General features: G+C 45.2%; 1 protein-coding gene across 1 annotated transcript; it reads left to right on the forward strand.

The window, feature by feature from the left end:
• Window positions 1-26577, forward strand: LOC138768767 (uncharacterized). The gene is made up of 9 exons (XM_069946725.1): window positions 1-55; window positions 5293-5409; window positions 12843-12992; window positions 15645-15788; window positions 16518-16655; window positions 21482-21598; window positions 24856-24999; window positions 26006-26149; window positions 26372-26577. Exons 1-9 carry the CDS (start codon window positions 1-3, stop codon window positions 26575-26577), a joined length of 1215 nt encoding a protein of 404 aa, XP_069802826.1.
• The last annotated feature ends 593 nt before the right edge of the window (window positions 26578-27170 follow it).

The raw sequence follows: 27170 nt of genomic DNA on the forward strand, positions 1-27170 counted from the left end.
ATGAAGACATACATCTGCCTCCTGTACTTCATCTATAGCATCAAACTGCATACAGGTGAGTGGGAAACATAACTAGGTCTAATGTATGTATACAGCCTACAGGTATATGTATAAGGTGGGAGGATATACAAATAGATATGAGACTGACAGATAAATATACAGGCAAACAGACAGACAACAGGTAAAAAAAAGTATTGTTTATGAGCTATAGGTAATATATTGCAGAAATAATAGGCAGACTTTAAAATGTAATAGATAATAAATAGATAGATAGATAGATAGATAATAGATAGTAGATAATAGATAGATAATAAATAGATAATAAATACTGATAGACAGCATATTTAACAGTCAGGTGTAGACTATAAAATTGCTTCGTTTTTTTTGTGCACAAACATTTCGCTACTTTTTGCAAAGTCACACCAAGTTATACAGATTTGTAATTTATTTATATTTGAAAGTCTCAAGTTTTGCAGTACTTATCAGCTGCTGTATGTCCTGCAGGAAGTGGTGTATACTTTTTGGTCTGACCCAGTTCTCTCTGCTGCCACCTCTGTCTGTAACAGGAACTGTCCAGAGCAGTAGTAAATCCCCATAGAACAGAGTTTCTCAACCTGCGGTACGTGTACCCCTTGGGGTACGCGCCGCAGGTTGAGGGGGTACGCCGGAGGTGGGGGGAAAAAATAAACTTTTTCCTTGGGTGCCAGGACCAATCACTGCGGCAGATCTCTCCTTGCTTCCCCCAGCAGCTGCTCATGAGCGTTCTGTGGGGGAACGGGCTTGGTTAGGCAGCCTCCCGTGCACACTTTTCCCCAGCGTGACCTGCGCAGACATAGAGGTGATGTGGCAGGCTGATGTCCCCGCAGGCAGTCAACGGACCAACGGGGCTCAAAGAAAGTCAGTGGCGGGGGGGTCGTGGTGCGCGGGGCTCCTGCAGAAGTGGATTGTGGACCGGCAGATGGGGCGCCCCCGTGTCCACCAGCTGCCGTCGCTGCTTCTCCGTGCACCGGAGGCTGCTGCTTTGTGTCACGCCTCACTGCATCCGACAGAAGAGGCGGCGACAACCGGTGGACTCGGGGGCCCCATCTCCCGGTCCACAATCCACTGTTGCAGGAACCCCGGGTGGGGTAGCCCAGCGCACCACTACCTCCTCACTGATGTGGTTCCCTTACCGAGAGCTGGCCAGACCCCTCTCTGACCCCTGGCACACCCCCCTCCCCGAATAACACATGTTTCTCCCCCACCCCAAATCCACCCCATCACCTGCTCTCTCCCACCTCCATCTCCTCTCTGCCCCCTCCACCTCCTCTCTGCCCCCTCCACCTCCTCTCTGCCCCTTCCACCTCCTCTCTGCCCCCTCCACCTCCTCTCTACCCCCTTCACCTCCTTTCCCATCACCTCCTCTCTGCCCCCTCCACCTCCTCTCTGCCCCCTCCACCCCCTCTCTCCCATCACCTCCTCTCTGCCCCCTCCACCTCCTCTCTCCCATCACCTCCTCTCTGCCCTCTCCACCTCCTCTCTGCCCCCTCCACCTCCTCTCCCATCACCTCCTCTCTGCCCCCTCCACCTCTTCTCCCATCACCTCCTCTCTGCCCCCTCCACCTCTTCTCCCATCACCTCCTCTCTGCCCCCTCCATCTCCTCTCTCCCATCACCTCCTCTCTGCCCCCTCCACCTCCTCTCTGCCCCCTCCACCTCCTCTCTCCCATCACCTCCTCTCTGCCCCTTCCACCTCCTCTCTGCCCCCTCCACCTCCTCTCTGCCCCCTCCACCTCCTCTCTCCCATCACCTCCTCTCTGCCTCCTCCACCTCCTCTCTCTCACATCACCTCCTCTCTGCCCTCTCCACCTCCTCTCCCATCACCTCCTCTCTGCCCCCTCCACCTCCTCTCTGCCCCCTCCACCTCCTCTCTGCCTCCTCCACCTCCTCTCCCATCACCTCCTCTCTGCCCCCTCCACCTCCTCTCTCCCATCATCTCCTCTCTGCCCCCTCCACCTTCTCTCTGCCCCCTCCACTTCCTCTCTCCCATCACCTCCTCTCTGTCCCCTCCACCTCCTCTCTGCCCCCTCCACCTCCTCTCTCCCATCACCTCCTCTCTGCCCCCTCCACATCTTTTCAACCCCCTCCACCTCCTCTCCCCCCCTCTCCTCCTCTCCATTCCTCTCCCCCCTTACCTCCCCTCTCTCCTCCTCTCCCTCATGACCTCTTTTCCTCCTCCTCTCTCCCCCCTTTACCTCACCTCTCTTCACCCTCACCCCTCTCTACTCCTCTCTCTCCCCATCACCTCCTCTTTATCTTCCTCTCACCTATCTCCACCATTACCTCCTATTTCTTTCCTCTCCCCCCCATCACTTCTAATTTTCCCTCCTCCTCTCTTCCCCTCACCCTATTTTACCTCCTCTGTTCCCCTCACCCTCTCTCTTGTCCTCTCCCCATCACCTCCTCTTTCCCTCCTCTTCCCCCAAACCCCCTTAACCTCTTTTCTCCATCTCCCCTTCACCCCCTTTACCTCCTCCTCTCTCTTCCTCTCCCCCTCTTTCCTTCTCTACCCCTATGACCTCACTCTTCAGCGCCGTGCTTTCATGTGATTTTTCCTGTTGCTTAGAGGCTAGAGAAGAGAGGAAGATCCGCTCCATGCCCAGGTTAGGTGAATATGACTTTTTTTTGTGTTTGAGTGGGGTGTGTGGAATGGTGGGCTTTGCTATGGGGCTCAGGGGGCAGTATTATGGGGGCACAGCAAGGCAGGGGGCATTAACTATGGGGACATAGCAGGGGCATTATTACTATATGGAGACAACGTAGGGGGTATTACTATATGGGGGTACATCAGGAGCCTTTGTAACTATATGGGGGCACAGCAGGAGGCAATATTACTATGTGGAGGCAAAGTAGGGGCCATTATTACTATATGGAGGTACAGCAGGAGACATTATTACTATATGGGGAGCACAGCTGGAGGCAATATTACTATGTGGAGGCAAAGTAGGGGGCATTATTACTATATAGGGGTACAGCAGGAGGCATTATTACTATATGGTGGGCACAGCAAGGGACATTTTTACTATATGAAGGGCACAGCAGGGGGCATTATTACTATATGGGGGATCTGTATGGAAACCTATAAGTAGGAAAAAGGGAAGGAAGTTAAAGGAAAAGTCAGGAGCCTAAGATGTTTGTCTGGCAGTTTCTCTGGCAAGAAATGAATTGTAGCTGCAAGAAATCATCATGGTGGTCTGGGCCGGATGGAAAAAAAACATGGGGAGGTATCTGACTACATGAGGACATATTTTGCTGCAATGAGGAGGTATCTGGCTACATGGGGAAGGTATATGTCTACATTGGGGGAGGTATGTGGCTGCATAGAAGGAGGCATCTTGACAACATAGGGGGACTTATCTGGCTGCATGGGGGAGGTATCTGGTTATGATGGGGGGAGGTATGTGGCTATGAAGGGGGAGGTATGTGGCTGCAGGGTGAAATGTCCAACCCCATGGGACTGATCTGGCAGAAAGGGAAAAAATCCTTCTACAATCCGGCTACAGGGGACACACCTGGCATCTAGAAGCATATGTGACTGCAGGGAGTATACCTTGCTACAGACAGCATACCTGGCTGCAAGGGGCATAGCTGACTCCAGGGGGCATACACTGTATATGGCTCCATAAGTCATACCTGATGCAAGAGGCATATCTAGCTGAAAGGGGTGTACGTGGTTGGAAAGGATGTAATGGGCTGCAGGGGACATATCTGGTTCCAGGAGCATACCTAGCTGAAAGGGGCATATCATGCTTACCTGACTGCTTCTCTGGCTCATAGTTCTCTGACGGCCTGCTCAGTGCGCTGTCCTGCTGCAGCCGCTGATTGGATGAGCAGACTGTCAATGACCCACAAAACTGAGAAGCAGGTGGGAGTGCGGGCAGGTAAGCAGGAGCTGTTCAAGGCCCGGCAGCTAACTAGTTAAATAGGTAGTGGCCATAACAGTACAGAGTGTCACAGCGGATTTGGCTGCGAAAAGTGCATGTGAATCTACCCCAAGGCAAAGTTTATAATGGATTGCATGCTTGGGAGTACTCGGCTGGAGCATCTCGTCGCATGGGGGTACTTGGCTTGAAAAGGTCTATAAACACTGCCATAGCAAACCGCTCCTGCTTTGGACGGTTCCTGACATGGACAGAGGTGGCAGCAGAGAGCACTGTGTCAGACTGGAAAGAATACACCACTTCCTGCAGGACATGCAGTAGCTGATGAGTTCGGAAAAGAAACGAGTCCAGCTCCCGGCAAGGTGGAATCAAGTGCGTTGTTTATTGTATCTCCGTCACCGTACACACGTGCGGCATGCCCCCAACTGAAGCCTACGCGTTTCGGCTGCTACACCGCAGCCTTAATCATGGCTATCCTCCACTAAGTTGGATCACAATAAATAGTTTGTGATCCAACTTAGTGGAGGATAGCCATGATTAAGGCTGCGGTGTAGCAGCCAAAACGCGTAGGCTTCAGTTGGGGGCATGCCGCACGTGTGTACGGTGACGGAGATACAATAAACAACGCACTTGATTCCACCTTGCCGGGAGCTGGACTCGTTTCTTTTCCGCATCTACTGAGGACACCTGTTGGAGTGTGAGCCCGTGCTGTGAAGCTCGGTGGATGGGGTAAGCTGGCTTTTTTCCGTTCATGACAGTAGCTGATAAGTACTGGAAGACATGAGGTTTTTAGATATATGCAAATTACAAATCTATATATCTTTTTTTTTTTTTTACACCCGCTGAGTTAAAAAAAAAATCCAAACTTTTTTTTTTGCTGGAGTATTTTTTTTATCTACTGATATCGCTAAGCTCTCATTCTTTAACATGGCACATTTTTTTGCTTGAATTTTCATATCTGATTACAGTGTCATAGGTATAGCAGGGATTATGCCCCCACTGCAGCACTGCCCTCCTCTCCCTTACAACTGCCCCCTATTGCTGTGATCAGAGAAAGGTCAGCTTGGCTTTGCTATGACCATTGGGAACACTGCCCTTCTACAGGTTCTCACTATACAACAGCAAAGGGGATTTGACAAACCAAGGCTGGGCCCCCTTTCACCAAGACCCCTCTAACAATGACTTTGACATTGAACAAACAGGAACTACTGCAAGATTGAAACTCTGAAGCTGGCAGAATTATGAAAAGATTCATATATAAAAGCTGTAACCAGGGTCAGCACTGAAGATGCAGATAGATACTGTGCACAGCTCTGCAGTACATGACACTGTGTTCAGTGTGTGTTATAATAGATCTCCTCTTGTGTTTCCAGTCTATGCTCTGTCTTGCACTATCTGCCTTAATCCACGGTTAGAGATGTGTCACAGAAATAGTGTTCCGTGTGCAGGCGACTCCAACGTGTGCATTACCTTTGCCACCAACATCTCAGGTAGGTTTGTCTTCACCTTCAAGAGAGCCTGTAGTTTCCATTTTCTTGCCATCAGTATTAGAGGAGAGGAGTGAGAGGTGGGAGGAGGGAGATGATGCTGGTGTTCAAGACCACAAGTGTAGACAAATAGGGCCCCATCGTGAGGCTGCATTTACACGTTCTGTGTTCCGCATGGAACACGGACGTGGAATGCCTGTAACAGACTCTCCCCCGCCTGGGCAGCATCTGTGATAAGATGCTGGGAGCGGGGGAACTGTACAGATGCAGCCTAAGACTCAGGGCCCTATTCCACCGGACAATTATTGTTCAGATTAACGTTAAATCGTTCGAATCTAAACGATAATCGTTCGGTTGAAATGCAGTTAACGAATAACGACCGAACGAGAAATCATTGATCGCTTTATAAGACCTGGACCTATTTTTATCGTTGCTCGTTCGCAAAACGTTCGCATTGAATAAGACATCGTTCGGTTGTTCGCAATAGATACGAACGCAATAGCGAATAAATAGCGAAGAAAAACGATCACAATTACGATCATAAGTAACGATTATCATTCTATGGAAATTAGTGAACGTTTTCAGGTCTTTCGCAATAGCGGTCGTTTGAGATCGTTAATCGTTAACGATTATGCAAACGATAATCGTCCGGTGGAATAGGGCCCTCAGAATGGCCTCTACTCCCTCGTTGATACTTCAGCCACCACTAAGGTAAGCTAACTAATATATAGTGGTTTGCAATAAATTAGAATATCAACAAAAAGTAGTTTTTTTTTCATTAATACAATACAAAAACGTGACCTCATTACATACAGAGTTAACTTTTTCAAGCTTTTATTTCTGTTAAAGTTGATGATTATGGAAAAATCCAAAAGTCTGTATTTTAGAAAACTAGAATAATTAATCCAAAACACCTGCAATGGCTTCCTAAGTGTTATAAAAGGTCCCTTAATGGCCTATTCCACGGGAACGATAATACCAACGCCAATATCGCTCGGTGGAATAGAGAGAACAATCAGCCGATGATCGTTCATTTAGGTTCAAACCTAAAATCATCGTTCGCCACCCGCACATTGCTACGGTGGAATAACGGTGCGCGGGGGCGACCGCCGATTCAAGCAGAGCAGCATACATTACCTGCAGGGCTTCACCTTGGCTCCGTCTTCCTCCCCAGGTCCTGCGTGCAGCAGCAGCTCTGGAGCGGCCTGACTGAGTTGTCAGATGGTCAGCCAATCACTGGCCGGGAACGCTGCAGCCAGTGATTGGCTTAGCAGTCTGACAGCTCAGTCAGGCCACACCGAAGCTGATGTTACGCCGTGGGACCCGGAGAGGAAGACGGACCACAGGAGAAGCCCTGCAGGCAATGTATGCTGCAAGGACATCGGTAACGATGTCCCTGCAGCCCTCGCTAAACGATCATCGGGGCCGTGGAATAGGCCCAGTAAAAGAGCACCGATCTAGCAGATCGGCGCTCGTTTACATAGTTGCTCGGGCCCTGCTCGGCCCGTGGAATAGGACCCTAAGGGTGGTATTACACGGAACGATAATCGGCCGAATTGGCCCGATTCGGCCGATTATCGCTCCGTGTAATAAATGCAACGATCAGCCGATGACAACGATCATCGGCTGATCGTTGATATAGGTTAGAACCTATTTTCGTCGGGCGCCGACTGCGCACCGCTGCGTGTAATAGCGGTGCGTGGCCGGCGACTAACGATATACATTACCCATCCACGTTCCAGGGCTGCTCCTGCCGTCCGCTTCTCCCTGCGTCCCGCGCGCGCTCTAGCGTCACAGAGGCCTGTCAGCTGATCCCGGCCTGTGATTGGCTGAGCGGCCTACCAGCTGACAGGCTGCTGTGACGCTAGAGAGCGCGCGGGACCCCCGGGAGAAGCGGACGCAGGAGCAGCCCTGGAACGTGGATGGGTAATGTATGCCAGTTTAGCAAGGGCTGCAAGGACATCGGTAACGATGTCCTTGCAGCTCTTGTCAAACGATTATCGGGCCGTGTAATAGGTCCAGTAAACGAGCAACGATCTAGCAGATCGCTGCTCGTTTACAGGTATTATCGGGCCCTGCTCGGCCCGTGTAATACCACCCTTAGTCTGGTGCAGTATGCAACACAATCATGGGGAAGACTGCTGACTTGACAGATGTCCAGAAGGCAGTTATTCACACATTCCACAAGGAGGGTAAGCCACAAAAGTTCATTGCTAAAGAAGCTGTCTGTTCTCAGAGTGCTGTAACAAAGCAGATTAATGGAAAGTTGAGTGGAAGGAAAAAGTGTGGTAGAAAAAGGTGCACAAGCAACCGGGAGAACCACATTCTTAACAGGATTGTAATGAAAATGCCATTCAAAAATTTGGGAGAGATTCACAAAGAGTGGACTGCTGCTGGAGCCAGTGCTTAGGGATGAGCAAACTTTTGAAAAGTTCGGTTCGATTCAATCCGGCGAACTTTGCAATAACAGCTGAATAATTGCAGCTACAATAGTGGGAGCGTGATAGGGTATGGTTTCGTTAAGTTGCAGTTGCTATTACAATGAAAAAAGTGGAAAAAATCAAAGTGCAAAAATAGAGAAAAAAAAATTGCCAGCAATAATACTGCACTAGTGATGTGCGAATAGTGAAATAGAGGTAGCATATGAACCATCCGAAAATTGGTGACAGCAAGCAAGGTTACTGTGTATTTCCATTCAGTGACAGCAAACAAGGTTACTATGTGTTTCCATTCAGTGACAGCAAACAAGGCTACTGTGTGTTTCCATTCAGTGACAGCAAACAAGGCTACTGGGTGTTTTTATTCAGTGACAGCAAACAAGGCTACTGGGTGTTTTTATTCATTGACAGCAAACAAGAGTACTGGGTGTTTCCAATCATTGACAGCAAACAAGGACACTGGGTGTTTCCATTCATTGACAGCAAACAAGAACACTGGGTGTTTCCATTCATTGACAGCAAACAAGGTTACTGGGTGTTTCCATTCAGTGACAGCAAACAAGGTTACTGGGTGTTTCCATTCATTGACAGCAAACATGAGTACTGGGTGTTTCTATTCATTGACAGCAAACAAGGACACTGGGTGTTTCCATTCAATGACAGCAAACAAGGACACTGGGTGTTTCCATTCATTGACAACAAACAAGGACACTAAGTGTTTCCATTCATTGGCAGCAAGGTTACTGGGTGTTTGCATTCAGTGATAGCATAGACTTCTATGGGATCGAATATTCGACCAAATAGTCGAATATCAGGGAGATATTTGAACGCATATCGAATATTCGAATATTTCAGACTCGTTACGAACTTTCTCAAAGTTCGTTTCGGTGACGAACCGAACTTTTTGCAAAGTTCGTAACAAACCTGGTTCGTTACGGTTCGGTTCGCTCAACCCTACCAGTGCTTCAAAAGCCACCACATCCAGACGTCTGCAGGACATGGGCTACCAGTGTTGCATCCCATGTGCCACTCCTGACCAAGAAACAACGGCAGAAGCGTCTTATCTGGGCCAAGGAAAAGAACTGGACTGTCGATCAGTGGTCCAAGGGGCTGATTTCAGATAAAAGTAAATTTTGCATTTCATTTGGAAATCTCAGTCCCAGAGTCTGGAGGAAGAGTGGAGAAGCACAATCCCAGCTGCTTGAGGTCTAGTGGGAAGTTTCCACAATCAGTGATGGTTTGGGAAGCCATGTCATCTGCTGGGGTAGGTTCACTGGGTTTCATCAACACCAAAGTCACCGCTGCCGTCTACCAGAAAATTTTAGAGCACTTCATGCTTCCCTGTGCCGAGAAGATTTTTGGAATTTTCATCTTCCAGCAGGATTTGGCACCTGTCCACACTGCCAAAAGTACCAATCCCTGGTTTACTAACCACAGCATCGCTGGGCTTGATTGGCCAGCAAACTCGCCAGAACTTAACCCCATAGAGAATTTATGGGGTATTGTCAAGAGGAAGATGAAAGACCAGACCCAACAATGCAGACGAGCTGAAGCCCGCTATCAAACCAACCTGGGCTACACTAACCCCTCTGCAGTGCCATCAACTGATCGCCTCCATGCCACATTGCCGCATTGATGCAAAAGGTGCCCCGACCAAGTATTGAGGGCATTTACTCTACAGAATTTTAATTTGGTCGACATTTCTGTGTTAAAAACATTTTTTCTCAGTTGGTTTTATATAATATTCTAATTTTCTGAAATACTGACTTTTGGGTTTTCCTTGGCTGTAATCCATAATCATTAACTTTAACAGAAATAAACACTTGAAAAAGTTCACTCCGTATGTAATGATGCTTTTTGAATTGAATTACTAGAAAAAAAATAACTTTTTGTTGATATTCTAATTTATTGCAACCCAATATATATATATATATATATATATATATATATATATATATATATATATATCATAAGAATCAAAGTCTGTCTGTCTGTCCTTCTGTCTGTCTGTCTGTCCTCTATAGACTTCCAAACGCCTGAACCGTTTGACCCCAAATTTGGCACACAGATACATTGGGTGCCCGGGAAGGTTATTGTGAAGGTCCCGTCCCCACCAGATGTACAGGAGGGGAGGGGGAGGGGAAAGAGAGGCGCCTCATAGAGATGAATGGGAAAATCTCCTCACTGCAAACACAGTTGATATAATTAGCTGCAGCAGACACGGCAGTTGGAGCCTTAGCAACCAATAGGATTACTGCTTTCATTTTCACAGGGAGCAATGGTTGCTAGGGAAGCTGCCTCACAACATCCACAGTAATAACTGGTAGACTCCTACTCCATCTATACAGTACATGTATACAGGACCCCCTACTCTATCTATACAGTACATGTATATACAGGACCCCCTACTCCATCTATACAGAACATGTATACAGGGCCCCCTACTCCATCTATACAGTACATGTATATACAGGACCCCCTACTCCATCTATACAGTACATGTATATACAGGACCCCCTACTCCATCTATACAGTACATGTATATACAGGACCCCCTACTCCATCTATACAGTACATGTATATACAGAACCCCCTACTCCATCTATACAGTACATGTATATACAGGGCCCCCTACTCCATCTATACAGTACATGTATATACAGGGCCCCCTACTCCATCTATACAGTACATGTATATACAGGGCCCCCTACTCCATCTATACAGGACATGTATATACAGGGCCCCCTACTCCATCTATACAGGACATGTATATACAGGACCCCCTACTCCATCTATACAGTACATGTATATACAGGACCCCCTACTCCATCCATACAGTACATGTATACAGGGCCCCCTACTCCATCCATACAGTACATGTATATACAGGGCCCCCTACTCCATCTATACAGTACATGTATATACAGGGCCCCCTACTCCATCCATACAGTGCATGTATACACAGGGCACAATAGGTATACCAAACTGTGACTGGGTAACACTGCCACACCAGACCTGACCAATACCGCTATACTGTGCTGGATAACACTGTCATACCAGACCTGACCAATACCGCCATACTGTGACTGGATAACACTGCCATACCAGACCTGACCAATACCGCCATACTGTGCTGGATAACACTGTCATACCAGACCTGACCAATACCGCCATACTGTGACTGGATAATACTGCCATACCAGACCTGACCAATACCGGCAAACTGACTGGGTAACACCGCCACACCAGACCTGACCAATACCGCCATACTGTGACTGGATAACACTATCATATCAGACCTGACCAATACTGCCATACTGTGACTGGATAACACCGCTATACCAGACCTGACCAATACCACCATACCGTGACTGGATAACACCGCCACATCAGACCTGACCAATACCACCATACTGTGACTGGATAACACCGCCATACCAGACATGACCAATACCGACACACTGTGACTGAATAACACTGCCCTACGGGTAAATACAACCCTACAGGTATACAGGACCCCAAAACTATACACTATAGGTGCACGGGACCTCCTCAAAACTATATACTACAGGTATACAGGACCCCAAACTTTACACTACAGGTATACAGGACCCCAAAACTATATACTACAGGTATACAGGACCTCCACCAACTATATACTTCAGGTATACAGGACCTCCACCAACTATATACTACAGGTATACAGGACCCCAAACTATACACTACAGGTATACAGGACCCCAAAACTATATACTACAGGTATACAGGAACTCCACCAACTATATACTACAGGTATATAGGACCCCAAACTATACACTACAGGTATACAGGACCTCAAAACTATACACTACAGGTATACAGGACCTACACCAACTCTATACTACAAGTATACAGGACCCCAAATATACTACAGGTATACAGGAACTCCACCAGCTATATACTACAGGTATATAGGACCCCCAACTATACACTACAGGTATACAGGACCTCCACCAACTCTATACTATAGTTATACAGGACCCTCAAACTATTTACTACAGGTATACAGGACCCCCGAACTATATACTACAGGTATACAAGACCTCCACCAATTATACACTACAGGTATCCAGGACCCTCAAACTATAATCTACAGGTATACAAGACCTCCACCAACTATACATTACAGGTATACAGCACCAACTATATACTACAGGTATACAGGACCCCCGAACTATACAGTACAGGTATACAGGACCTTCACCAACTGTAAACTGCAGGTATACAGGACCTCTCTCAACTATACACTACAGGTATACGGCCCCCCTCCCAAATACACACTACAGGTATACAGGAACCCCCCCCCAACTATACACTATAGGTATACAGCCCCCCCAACTATGCACTACAGATATGCGAGACCCCTAAAAACTATACATTGTGGGTATACAGAACCCCTCCAACTATGCACTACAGGTATACACTAATTCCACTGATTAACTCAGATGAAACAATACCTTTAGCTTGGCCTCCTGGGCACCTTAGAACAAATCTAATTAACACACTGACACTTTATACCCGGGCAGCGCCGGGTACATTTTCTAGTATATATATATATATATATATATATATATATATAAAATCAAACTCAGGACAGTGTAGGCAATGAGGCCCCCTAGTGGTGGTTGCAGGTAGACAACATAGTTGTGTCACAGCAAGCAAAGAAAGTAGTTCAGCCCCCAAGAGCCCCAGAGGAGTCAGCAATGTTTCTTAAGTAAGGCTGGGTTCACACTGCGTTTTCGCTGCCTGTTTAACATATCCGTTTTTAACTTTGGTTACTTTTAACAAACACAGAAACGGGGTCAACCAATCAAAAAAAGGAAAGAAAAAAAAATCTGTTTTGATCTTTTTTTAAGTAACAAGTCATCCGTTTTTTTTTCTGTATATAACGCATAGGTTTAATGGACTGCAAAAACACAGTATGAACCCAGCTTAATAGCAAAATTATTTTTTTCCCAGGATTTACTTTTACGAACAGCATGCTGAAAAGAGATTGTGGAAGACTCAGTCAGTGTGATCTACAAGGCACCATGACAAGTGTTGCCACCAGATTAAACTTTGCTACAACCTGCTGCAATACCAGCTCATGTACACCACCTCTACCGACATGTAAGGACTGGACCCTATGTTTTTTTCGGGTTGGTATTGGTATATGAAGGAATCTTTATTGCAAATTAAGCCCTGGTTTACACACTGTATGACACCGGGCGGTACTGCAGTATTGGGATGCGGGTGCATTCGGGTGTGCCCGCATCCCAACTCACCATAGCACACTTTGTGTCGGATGCCGCTATTTCAATTGTGTGAGCTGTCAGTGTTGTGTGGCTGCTATTCAGTGAATATTCATTGATACGTCATTTTTTCATGCGACCGGTTGGAATTCCATTGACTTTTAGTTCAGTGTATACTTTGAATTAATCACGGCCGGTGTTGCAAATTGCAAATGGATACAGATTTTAAATAAACCAATCTTGTGCTTCCCCGGTTGCATCGCAGTTTTTTGGGCTGAAAAAAACACCAAAAAAGATGTTTTTTCAAGAAACGGAAGGTTTTTAAGCAAGCAAAATGATACAATAGCGAAACAGCATTATCATACAAAGTGGTATACAGTCATTGTGTACTCATGTACTGAAATACGTGTGATCGGAGAGCGGAGGCCAGGCAGGGAGTCAGCCATCATATAGTGTAAAGTTGCCGGATCCCGGAAGAAGCAGGAGGGGGGAGCGGAGGGGGATGATGGCTGCAGTGATGAGCATCACCCAGCAGCATCAGCGGCGGTGATCTCATAGCGATAACAAAGCTACTACACCTCCCATCACCTGCTCATGCTATGAACAGGTGATGGGAGGTGTTAGTTCAGTGTAGTCCATAAGTAATAACATATTAAAAAAGTTTTGGCCGATATTGTCCTTTAAAAAAAATTTATGAAATTGTTTTTCAATTTAAAATTATTTTTTTTTACCCTTTTTTTAAATGACCTTTTTGTCTAGTGCATTGGTATACAGAGTATACCAAAGCTATATTACGGTATTTCCTGTCAGCCTACATGGCAGCCCTGGAGGGGGACCTCACTCCCCCTGTCAGATCCTTCACATGCCATGCAGTCACTACCGCATGGTATGTGAAGGGTTACCTGTCTGAAACTGACTTGCTTCTATTCCAGGCAGTCATGGCAGGATCCCGCCTGGGTGTTACAACTGGGATCCTGCTGCTACAGCCCCCCAGAATGACAAAGGGAGCTCCCCCCTCTACCATTCTCTCTTTACATGGTGCTGCTTCTATAGATCACTGCATGTAAAGTGTTAAATAGCCGGAATACTTTCCCTTCCCGACTGTTTCCGCAGGTTCCCGGGTATGTGTCACAAAGATTATTGGGATGCAAAACAAATCTTAAAAAGTAGTTGATCAGGACTAGAGAAGAGCGAAGCGAATCAGGCGTTAATTTTGCCGAATTTTTTTGCGAATTTCACCCGGTTCGCAAAAAAATTTGCCAAAATGGTGGGCACCAAGCCCGGAGACAGCAGTTAACGGAAGCGTCTTCTCAGAGTAGTGCCACGACAACTCCCTGGCATGGCCAGTATGTATCATCGGCCCCATCTCTTGTCCTGCGAACAATCCCACTTGCCAGGCCCGTCGGCGAGAGAGCTGCTGGCGAGTCTAACACTCCCCCCGAAACTCAGCCCCTCTAATCAGAGGATCTATTAGAGGAATTGCCTGACAGGCAAGACCTTGAAGAAGGCCTTGAGACTTTTGGAGTGGACATGCTCCAAAAGAGTCAGGAGAGCCAGGCAGCTTTGGGACAAAGTGTTGTATCCTCCCATACAAATACGGAGGAGAGCTTAGGAGAGGAGACATTCATCCTGGACTACGAAGACGATGATGTCGCAGACCCGACGTGGAATGTGGCCTTACAGATGCCATCCTCGGCATCATCGTCAGTGTCACCGACGCAGTGTCAGCCCCCATCTGCAGCTCGTGGCTCCGGTGGAAAAAAAGGGAGGTGGACAACGTCAACCAGTCCATGTCAGAAAGGCCCAGGCAGTGAACCAGCACCCGAAGGCAGTGGCAGCACTCCACAACAGGCTGTCAGTTAGCCTGCTCCCAAGAAACGCCCATTTACATCACCGGTGTGGCAGTTTTTCGTTGTCGTTGGCGGCAAAGACAATGCAGCCATGTGCCGTCAAAAAAAAAAAAAAAAAAAAAAGATGTCTGTTCTAGAGCCCTCTAGAGCTAAGACATTGCCCCTGATGGGGCTTCCGCTTTACATTGTCTAATGCTATCCTGTGAGAAAGACTTTTTATGCCGATAATCCACCTGCGTCCAATGATGCCCATAAAGACCATTTAATTTGACGCCCCTGATCTACCAATGTTCTTCAGATGTCATTTGACGCTGCTTATTTAGCAATAATGAGTTTACGCCGCTGATCCACTGATGTCCATGGCGGAAATTGAATGATTGACAGGGTTATTGACATTTTTAAAAAAATCAACATTTTCCAACTTTTGACACTGTCACAGCAACATGAAGTGAAAATTTCGCCCTTCTGTAATAGTCTCACTATTGTAGCTACTATAATTTAACTGTTTTAAATGAAATTCGTTTATACGTAATTTGCGAAACTTCGCGAGAGATTTGCTCATCTCTAATCAGGACTACTTTGGTCATTTTACCTTAGAGCGTTTTGCACAATAAGAAAATGTACTGCAAAAGTATTCACACCCTTTACAAAGTTGGTTATTTTACATTATTGTCTTTCAGATTTGCCAGTAACAGAAAAGAAAAATGGACTTGTGTGTCCCGCCAGCGTCTCTATTCGTGGGATAGCTAATACTGCGGAATACAACATAGAGTGCCTGGAGCATGAAACCCAATGTTTTACATATAGTGACGTCGTCAGTGCAAGTAACTAGGACAATGGCAGCAATGGTGGGAAGTTGCTAAAAGGAAATATAAAAAATATTTTGATTCCAAGTTACACTATAAAAGCTGCAATGTACTGTTCTGTAATTCTCCAACTTACTTTGTAATAGAACTAGTACATTCATTAGTGAGCAGTACAGGATGGGGGAGATTTATCAAACTGGTGTAAAGTAGAATTGTCTAAGTTGCCCCTAGCAACCAATCAGATTCCGCTTTCATTCCTCACAGATTCTTTGAAAAATGAAAAGTGGAATCTCATTGGTCGCTAGGGGCAACTAAGACAATTCTACTTTACACCAGTTTGATAAATCTCCCCCTATGACTATTAAAACCAATGGGGTTGCCCACCAGTCACCCCCCCCCCCCCCAATAAATTTGTCCAACAGTATACAAGAAAAAATTGCGGCACTCACCACTTCAGTACCATATTCCAACATGTTCTTTTATTTCATTTCTTTAAAAAAAAACAAAAAAACACAGCAGAGTAGGACGCCAGTGAGACGCCATTGCTTTTGACAGCTGTTTCGCGCTAACTAAACGCAGGGTCTGATACAGAGATGGGGGGGTACGGAGGTCAGACCCCCCACAATTTCCTACTTTTCCTGGAATACCCCTTTAATGATAACATTCTGTAAATAGGTATTATGAAAACGTTTTGCAGACCATGTATATATGTTGCTCTTACTTAACTAGGATTACTGTATCTTCTAGGAAATCCAAGCTCCTTTTACCTGACTGGTTGTGCAAGCAAAAACTTGTCCGAGATCGAATCCCTTATAAGTCGTATAAAGAGTTGTGATGTGACCATTTCGACTTCTGAAGCTTTTCCACAGGACTCACTGATGCCAAGTGAGTATGCTTTTTTAATGCAGATTGTACTCATCCTGAGCTCTCTAGTTAATGAACCTGATGTCTCAAGTTAAAACGAAAGGCCCTGTTACATAGCAAATAACCAGTGAGTGGTGTTTTAGCTGTCCTGGGCTGAGGCTTAAAGGGGAACTCCAGCAAATATGTTTTTCTTTCAGATCAACTGGTGTCAAAGTTGTATAGATTTGTAATTTACTTCTTTTTTACTGTTACTTGCTCCTACAGACAGTTTATGTTAACTCTTATTTTTTTAAAGGACAACTCCAATGAAAAACTTTCTCCCAGTAATTGAAGCACATTACAAAGTTATATAACTGTAATATGCTTCAATCACCTATCTACCTCCCTTCCCTGTCTTTTCCCCCCTCAACCCCCCACCAGCAAGTGCACTAAACTCACACATACCTAATTCCTGTCGTCACCAAGCTCTTCTCTTAGCTTCTTCTTGTGACAATGAGTCATCAGCAGGAGGGCTGCTCTAGCTCCTGTTACACCAGCCTCCCCCTCCCCTGCCTTGTCAGGTGACTCTGCTTGCTCAGCTTCAATTGGCTGAGCAACTGTAAGTCATGTCACTTGCTTATCTTCTCTCTGTTACTGACTCCCAGCACATAGGCACCCCCCCCCTCCCCACATACTCTCTCCTGCTGCCCAGTGGACTCGTTTGGACTTGTTTATCTTCCCTCCGTGACAGACCCCGTCTTATGTCCTGCTGCCCTGACCTGATTAGGGACGGCCATTGTGCAGATGTCACTTTGCTATGTACACTACATTGCAAAGTGAAAGTATGTGTGTGCAGCTTCAGTGCAGGGGCTGACAACCTGTGTGATTATACAGCAGCCTGACTAAAGAGAGAGAGGGGGTCATGTTTAGTGTATGATGGGAGTTGAAGTGAATGGAGGGGCAGGCACTTGCAACGTCACAGCAGCCAAAGCTGAAACCAGGAAGTAAGGGAGAAATGAAGACTGAGAATGAAGCTCAGGCTGTATGCAGACGGTGGGAAATTCAAACAGTAACAGCTCAGGAGGGATGATAAGTATATAAACTATGTTTCAGATTGTTTTTTTTTTTCTTTAGCACGGGAGTTGTCCTTTAACCCCTTAACAACAAAGGGCGTATATTTACGCCCTATTGTCGGTAAGGGTGTTTCAGAACGGGGCCGCGCGGCGACCCCACTCTGAACCGCCACAAGCCCACGGTCTGATCGCCGTGGCTGCTAATCAGGTAAGCCGTATGTAGCCGTTCCCTGGTGTCTAGTGGTGGAGATCACCCCCCCCCCTTAAAAAAAAAAAAAATGCTTTTTTTTTTTTTTTTCTATTTCACCACATATTTTTTTTCCCTGGTTTTGCAGTGTACTGTATGAAAAAATTCAGCCTGTCATTGCAAAGTACAAATTTGCGTGATCCACTGGGTCATTTTGGGCTTGGTCCTCAAAGGGTCAAACTATATTATATAGTATATATGAGTTAAAGGCCATAGTATGTAGGAGGCAAAGCAGGGCCTATTGTGTGCCTATATTGTGTACCGATGCATTATGCCATTCAAGAAGGGTGGGCGCCACCTTCGATTACCAGTGACGTGGCAGCACCGTTTTAGCAGCAGCTAGTATATGCCTTAGCATGCCCTTCTTTTGGGATGCCAAGGTACCAGGTAAGAGGGAGAGTAGGGCAATCTGAGGGGTATGCAAAATTATGTGTCGTTGTGGGCGGGGCTAAGTGGCGCTAATGCCGTGAGGCACCGCCCAATTAACACAATCTGCAGTTGATAAAAGATTACTTTTTACTTGAAAAAGCACCATGACGTAAAATAGGGTATGAAAACTGCTAAATTTACACTTTACACCTGTGTAGAGATGTCAGAATGCAAAAAGGAGGTGACAGTGTCACTTTAAGGAGAGAAGCATAGAATACATTCTCAACAGTGTCCCCCGACTCGCCTCCTGAGGACAAGATCCAATTGTCAAAATCTGTAAGATCTGGGCTAAAAGACATGCTCATGGAGGAAGAGCACATGAACGAACGTAGCTGGTTATATGCAAACCAGGACAGAGTCCTGTTTGGGCTTCTTGCCTCTAGACCTGACAAAGACGGAATCTGTGAGGCAATGAGTATGTGATGCAATCTTGGAGAGTCTTTAGCAGCCACGTGGCGGCATGACGTGAGCACGCACGGCCGTCAGCTCTCCCGGACTGGGTCCTCCCTGGGCCTGCCGATCCGAGCCAAACTGGGGATGATTGGCCGCTGCTGCGTGGGGACGCGCCGCGGGTCGATGCTGAGCCTTTCGGGTAGCTCTTGGGTCCGGCACTCTGTGGACAGCTGGGCGGAATTTGGCTGAGCCCAGGACTTGCCTTCTGGGTCCTGGGTCAGTGAAGGAGGCGGGATCTGAGCAGACTTGAAACTGATCCCGCCTCCTTTACTGACTGGCTGAGCGGACCTGAGATGTCACGTCTCGGGCACGCATTAGACACTAGGAAGCGGCCGGGAATCGGGCATCTGCGCCGAGATACGGGACCCACCTCTGGAACTGGGGAGGTGAGTGGACGTCTTTTCCCTCAGCCACCTCCTCCCCGGTCCCAGCAAAAAATTGCCCCCCGCTGGAGTACCCCTTTAAGCTGGGATGCCCGGACTTACTCCTCGGACATATAAGCTATTGCATCTTTGCTCTCTCTGAAGGCTACAGGTAACCGAGGGAAAGCCGTATAAGGGGGCAATCGGAATGGCTTTAACTAAACACCAATGAATTGTGAAGATACTTGCCCAAAGCACTCTAAACTGGATAGTATTTGGAGGAGTAAAGGACAGAGATTCATAGTGACTGCCTTTGCTTTTAAAGTTAAAGTGATGACTCTCCTATTTTAACCCTATGGAACTGGACAGGTGTATATAGAAATATTAAGCACCAACAATTTGTGTGGGCTGACAATGAGTCTCCTGGACGTCTGATATAAAATGCTTTGTTTGATTATTTGGTTATTGCAGAACTACAAGCATATATAGGGGAATATAGCTGAATGCAACCAGGAAGCAAGCTGGAAGATCCCCCTCATCTTGCTGCTAAAAAGGAATAAAGAAGGCAGGTTCAAAGGCTGGGTTAGCAAACAAAGGGGTCATGGGTCCAGGACGGGAAGATATCCCGAATTCTGACAACCAGGTTTCCCAAATACAGAAGGTGTGTTTGGTCAAATATGGCCACATCAGATATAAGTCCCTGTCAGCCCTTGTAAGCCATGGGGAAGTAGCCAATGTCACCGGAGCAATATTAGCTTCCAGGGTCACCCATCGAGTTATGTGCCCAGTCTACTATTCTTGAAAGGACAGCTGCCTCATGATATAGTTTTAAGTCTGGCAGACCAGTGCCCCCTTTGCACCTGTGTTTAGTGAGAAGTCTAGCACTGATCCTAGCCCTACTGGAGCCCCAAACTTATCTAGCAAAGGCCCGTTGTAATTGCCTAAAGTAGGTTGACTGGATGTGGATTGGTACTGTCTGAAAAACAGAGAAAGCGTGGTAATACATCCATCTAAGAACGTTCCTACGGCCAACCAAGACAGAAATTTGCGGTGGTAGGCCGGGAGCATGTCTGATGTCTTCCGGTACAGTGGGAGATAATTAAGCGGATATAGCAACTCAAGGCGAGAGGGAATCTGGATCCTAAGATACGTGATGCTTTCCGCCTGCCATTTAAAAGAGAAATCCTTCTGTTCCTACAGGCAGTTTAATGGTGCTCTCTGCTGCCACCTCTGTCCATGTCAGGAACTGTCCAAAGAACCAAAGAAGGAAAGTTTTCTATGGGGATTTGCTACTGCTCTGGACAGTTCCTGTCATCAACAGAGGTGGCAGCAGAGAGAGCACTGTGTCAGACTGGAAAGATGACACCACTTCCTGCAGGACATACAGCAGATGATAAGTACTAGAAGCATTGAGATTTTTAAATAGAAATAAATTACCAATCTCTATAACTTTCCAACATCATTTTTTTGCTGGAGTTACCCTTCAATATTGTTAGTACTACGATATTGTGTTAAAGGGGTACTCCGGAGACTGAGGGCAATTTTTAGTTATATTACTTTGTAATATAACTTTATTTATAAAAAAAAAAGTGCCAGCAGTAAGGGGCAACACTGCCCCTCTGCTGCAACCAATGTTTGTGGTCTATAAGTTCTACGGTTCCCGCCACAAACTGCAGGGCTCCGATCTCCTGCTCTATTTTCATGCTGCTGCACAGTCCTATTGTTATACAGAGCAGGGGGTTTGTTGTCCCGTATACTGTTTATTCCAATATCCCCCGGTGTCTGGCAGCCTAAGGGACCTATTCCACGGGCCGAGCAACTGTGTAAACAAGCGTTGATCTGCCAGATCGGCGCTCGTTTACTAGGCCTATTCCACGGCCCAGATGATCATTAAGTGAGGGCTGCCGTTACCGATGTCCTTGCAGCCCTTGCAGCATACATTACCGGTCCGGTCTTCTCCTCCGCTCCGTCTTCCTTCACCGGGTCCCACGGCGTAGCATCAACTTCGGTGCGGCCTGACTGAGCTGTCAGACCGCTCAGCCAATCACTGGCCGCGGCGGTCCCGGCCAGTGATTGGCTGAGCGTCTGACAGGTCAGTCAGGCTGCTCCGGAGCTGCTGATGCTGCGAGCGGGTCCCGGGGAGGAAGACGGAGCGGAGGAGAAGCCCGAACAGGTAATGTATGGTGCTTCTCAAATCGTCTCTGGAGTACCCTATATATTTAAATAGGTATAATATATTTTTGAGGTTATATTTTACTGCTACAATATTATATTTAATGATTGAATTTTATTTTGATTTTTCAGGTTTTGTTCAGACATGCAATTTCCAACATGGAAAAATCAATATGAAATCTTTCGGTGACTTGTGTCTGCCAGATGAAGACGTCTGCTTTTCAGAGCACACACTGGTGGCCGATGCTGGTAAATAGTCTGGAGAATGTGTGGAAAGATGGAGACTTAGGGGGAGATTTATTAAAGGTGTAAAATTTAGACTGGTGCAAACTGCCCACAGCAACCAATCACAGCTCAGCTTTAGGCAGTGCTGAAAGGAAAGAGGAGCTGTGATTGGTTGCTGTGGGCAGTTTGCATCAGTCTAAATTTTACACTCTTTGATAAATCTCCCCCTTAGAGTCCTATTAGATGAATCGATTTTAAAAGGTTAACGATAAACAATCGAAAACGAGATCATTTATCGTTAACCTGAAATCATTCACAATATTACACAGAACGATAGTCGTTAGTTACGGCCGTTACTACGATTATTTACTTCATCTGATCCCAGCAAATCAAGGAATGATGTGCAATTATGGTCCGTTCACATGGAGCGATTATCGTTCAAATTTTCACGATAACGATTGCATTTGAGCGATAATCGGCTTGGGTTAACACTGCGAATGATCAAGCGACGAGCGAAAAAACGCTCATCATTGTCTTTCAACATGTTCTTAAATCGTCGTTGGTCGTTCGTTAAAAATTTGTAGAGGGCATGCTCAGTGTCCCTCCAGTGTACCTCTGCCATCATCCCCTCCAGCAGCCATAGCCCGCACAGCTCTGGGAGTCGGGTCGTGACATCACCATGTTATCAAGGAAGTAACATCACCATGTTATCCAGGAAGTGACATCACCATGTTATCCAGGAAGTGATATCAGCATGTTATCCAGGAAGTGACATCACCATGTTATCCAGGAAGTGACATCACCATGTTATTCAGGAAGTGACATCACCATGTTATCCAGGAAGTGATATCAGCATGTTATCCAGGAAGTGACATCACCATGCAGGGAAAATAGCACTGTATAAGCATTTCCCGTAATAAGTGTATATTGGTGATTTGTATAACTTTTGGAAAGCAATACAATACTTTTCGCCGCACTGAAAGATTGGTGAACGAATGCGGAATTACAGTGAACGATTAGCAATGAGTTTGGAGTCAGCACCAAATGAACCATGAACGATTTCTCGGAGGCTCGGAGACGCTCGACTGCCGGGAGAATGAGAGAGGCTTTGGGAACTTCCGGCGCCTCTCTCATTCTCCCGAAGCTCTCCCAGCAGCTGAGCGTCTCCGAGCCTCTCCAATGAGATGCTCAGCTGCCCAGGAGGGGTTTGGCGATGTCCCTCCCTGGCGCAGGTAGTGTACGTCGCACTGCCTGCGCCGGCAATGGTACGGGAGGCGTGCGGAGGCCGGTAATGGACCCTGGGTGAGTTAAAGGTTTGGGTTTTTTTTTTATAGTGGTCGCCCCATACGGTGGGGATGGGACCATTTTTGAGCTCCCCCACTGTAAGGGGCGACCATACCGACGACCCCCGACTTTAACCCTGATTTTTCATGGTTAAAAAGTCGTCTTATACGCTGGAAAATACGGTATGTGAAAAGAAAAGAAAAAACCCTCCCATTAAAAAAGTTCAAATTACTCCTTTTCCTGTATTTTACAAATAAAGTGTAAACAAATAAATATATAATGTCACTGCATGCGTAATTGCCTTTTTAAGATACAGTATAGCATTATTGATCGCATACGGTGAACTGCACAGAGGAAAAAAAGATATAAAGCCAAAATTGTGAATTTTTGCTAGAAACTTTTTTTTTTAATTAAAAAGCAATCAAAAAGTCCGATCCAGACCAAAGTCGTACCGATGCAAAATTCAGACCATGGCACAAAAAATTTGCTCTCATATAGCTTCCTAGGTGGAAAAATAAAAGACTTTTAGGCCATTTCAGTTTTTTGGAACATTTAAAATAAATTTGGGTTGGAAAAATAAAATAAAAAACTATGTAAATTGGATATTGTTGTAATCTTAACAACCCAGAAAATGAAGATAATGGGCCTCATTTGTAACAATGCGTCAAATTAAAGCCGTTATGCTGTCGTTCTTAAAACCAGCCACTTCTGGTGTGGTAGGAAGGTTGGGTTTTAGTTTTGTAAATCTGGAAGGTTTTTCAGAGGATAAAACTAAAACTCGACCATCCTGCCACACCAGAAAAATTGAAAACTCAGAAAAAAAATACTGTTTGCTTAGTAAATCTGTAGGTTGTGGTGGCTTTTAAAGTATACACACACGAAATGGCCCACCTGACAGATTTTCTGACAAAAATGATGGGTTTGTCTGGATTGTGGATGAATTGTGTTAGACACCTTTAGTAAATGTGTCGGTCCACTAAAAGTGGACCAAAAAATTGACAAAAACCCAGCAACTGGGGCTAATTAGTAAATGATAAATTGCACTGCGTAAATCACAACTATAAACTGCATTGCCTAAAAAAAAATTACCCAAAATAAATATTTTTCAATTTTACCTCAAATAATTTTTTGTATTGTATGTAATGTTAGACAATATCTTTACTATCCTCTTTAGGGTGCATTCACACGTGCAGGATCTACAGCAGATTTGATGGCGCAAATTTGATGCTGTGTTCAGTTATTTAGATTAAATCTGCTGCCGATCCGCAGCAGAAAATCTGCTGCAATATGGTGTGTGTGAAGCTACCCTTAATGTAGTATTAAAGTATAGTATTGCCCCCCAAAAGTTATACAAATTACCAATATACACTTATTACGGGAAATGCTTATGAAGTGCTTTTTTCCCTGCACTTACTACTGCATCAAGGCTTCACTTCCTGGATAACATGGTAATGTCACTTCCTGGATAACATGGTGATGTCACAGCCTGGATAAAATGGTGATGTCACTTCCTGGATAACATGGTGATGTCACTTCCTGGATAAAATGGTGATGTCATGACCTGACTCCCAGAGCTGTGCGAGCTGTGGCTGCTGGAGAGGATGATGGCAGAGGGATGCTCAGTGTCCCTCCAGTGCCCTGTGTCCCTCAGTGTCCCCCTGCCATCATCCTCTCCAGCAGTCGGGTCGTGACATCACCATGTTATCCAGGAAGTGACATCACCATGTTATCCAGGAAGTGAAGCCTTTATGCTGTAGTAAGTGCAGGGAAAAAAAATCACTTTTTTGTATAACTTTTGGGGAGGGATGCAATACTTTTATAAAAAATTCCGCTGGGCTTCTCTTTTAAACATCACACATCAATCAAGTTACATACATTTTATAGGATACATGTACAGATGAAGCTCCACCCCCGAGGATCCACTCAAAATTTACTGGCTTTTAAGCAACTTGTGTTGTTGTAAAATTAACATTATAAATATTTATTTTTTTCCTTAGGTGGAGTAAAAAAAGAAAATCTGCAAAGATGTGGGAAGTCCAGGCAATGTGATTTATTCATCGCTATAAGTCACCCCAATAAAACTATTATTACTAATACATCTTGCTGTAAAACACAACATTGTAGTCCACCGACTAGTGACGGTACAGTATAATCCTTTCATCATATTGACTGCTCTGTAATGTATCTTTGTTTATGAACCACTTTGACCATCTGGTGTCTGCACAATTACAAAAACATCTATCTATCTCTATCTATCTCCTATCTATCTATCTATCTATCTATCTATCTCCTATCTATCTATCTATCTATCTATCTCCTATCTATCTATCTATCTATCTATCTATCTATCTATCTATCTATGTGCTGTGAAAATTTGCAGCCCTGGGATCGTTAGCAAAGTCCATTCATAGAGACACAAACAGAGTTGCAGACCAAATACAGCAGCCACCATATTTTCATTGGCAGAGGTGCAATAGAAACAGGTACGAAATAACATAAATCCAATGTACAATGAATAGGGAGAAGGCACTCACCATAAAAGACTTCTTTATTCATCCAAAAATATAAAAACTTGCAGAGGGTGTAGCAGTCGGCGAGGATGCCATTCAATTACTGAAAAGTGTAACAGCCGTTTCACGCACGCATGCGCGTATCATCAGACATTTCTGATATGATTACAGCCATAGGCAGCTTATGTAATTTTTGTACTTTTTTATTTATGTTTTTTTTTCAAACTAAGGCTGGGTTAACACTACGTTTTTGCAATCTTTTTTTTTTTTTATCCTTTTTTTTCCCCCAAAAAAACAGATGAAAAAAAACTGATGTATATGTGTCCAATCATTTTGATCCGTTTTTCCATTGACTTCCATTACAAGAAAAACATCCTTTTTTTTTAACGTACACAAAAATGTAATGTTTTTTTTTTATAATGGAAGTCAATAGGAAAACGGATATAACAGATATATAAAAACACATAAATGCATCTTTTTTTATCCGCTTTTTGCAAAAACATAGTGTGAATCCAGCCTAACTTTTAACAAATAGAAATTTTAGGGAAAAAAACACTATCTTTCCACTCTTTTTGTGCAGTTCACCTTGTCATATCCATCTTTTACTATGTTATATCATCTAATTGTTTCTCATCAGTATCCTGGGAGCCTGGGGTGGAGAATGGTGTGACCTGCAGATCCTGTTATTCTGCACATTCCTCAGACTGTGATAGTTATGACACAATGTCCTGTACAGGAATTATGGATCGCTGCATCACATACACACAAACTTTGAGAATCGGTAAGCTGTTTGTCTACGTTTTTTCAGAAAATAGTCCTCAGCATTAAATTAATGATAGCTGTAACCATCAGCAAGCGTAGGATTTCACTGCAGCACCCCCAGAGGTAAAAATAGGCATTACACAATTCATATTGAAAGGAAATGGACACGTTGAGTCCTCCAGAGTCACACATATTTTTTTCTAGCTGCTTCTTGTGTGTAACATTTTGTAATTTTTTCTAGGGCAAATCAAACAAACAGAGGTTATAATTGGATGTGGGACCAGTGATGCTTGCACCTATGGATGGAGCTTTGCAGGGAGTGCCAACCAGAATGTAGAAGTGAACATCACATGCACAGGAACGGGAAACTTCATCCACAACAATATTTTAGTTTTGATTTTACTTGTATCTATAATTCCTGTAAAACTATTTTACAATGGTCCATGATTATATATTGTCTGTAGATTATTGTAAGGAAAAAATATGTTATATTATAGAATAGTCAGTAGTGTGTCCGGACTGAGACTGAAATTCTGCCCTGGCATAGGAAAACGCAGAGGCCTACTTGTCTGGTTATGTTGAAGGGAAAAGATCACCTTTAACTGTAGCGGCGGAGCTGCTCATCCTGGCGCAGTTTTGCTGTAGTTTCATCCTAAGCCAATATGTAAATTACTTTGGTGCACTGTGGGCATAGGATAAGTAGCCATGTCTGTATCCTGTAGTAGGAGGGGATGTAGGATGTGGCGGGCAGGTAGGACCGTGCACTGAAGGGTCAAGGAACGCCCCTAGTGCACTAAGCAAAGTAATTCACATATTGGCTTCAGATCAAACTACATGACACCGTGAAGAGAAATAAGAATGGAGCTGGAATGTGCAGTTCTGCCCATACAGGTACAGTATACATCTGCAGGTTTGTGTAAATTATAAATAAATAACATACCACATGTGCCACTACATTCTGCATGCGCCACTAACATTCCCACTACATACCGCATGCCTCACTAACATACCCACTACGTACCTGCTGCACAACTAGCATA

Source organism: Dendropsophus ebraccatus, chromosome 12 (genome assembly GCF_027789765.1).
Source record: "Dendropsophus ebraccatus isolate aDenEbr1 chromosome 12, aDenEbr1.pat, whole genome shotgun sequence".
In the NCBI taxonomy this organism is placed as follows: Eukaryota; Metazoa; Chordata; class Amphibia; order Anura; family Hylidae; genus Dendropsophus; species Dendropsophus ebraccatus.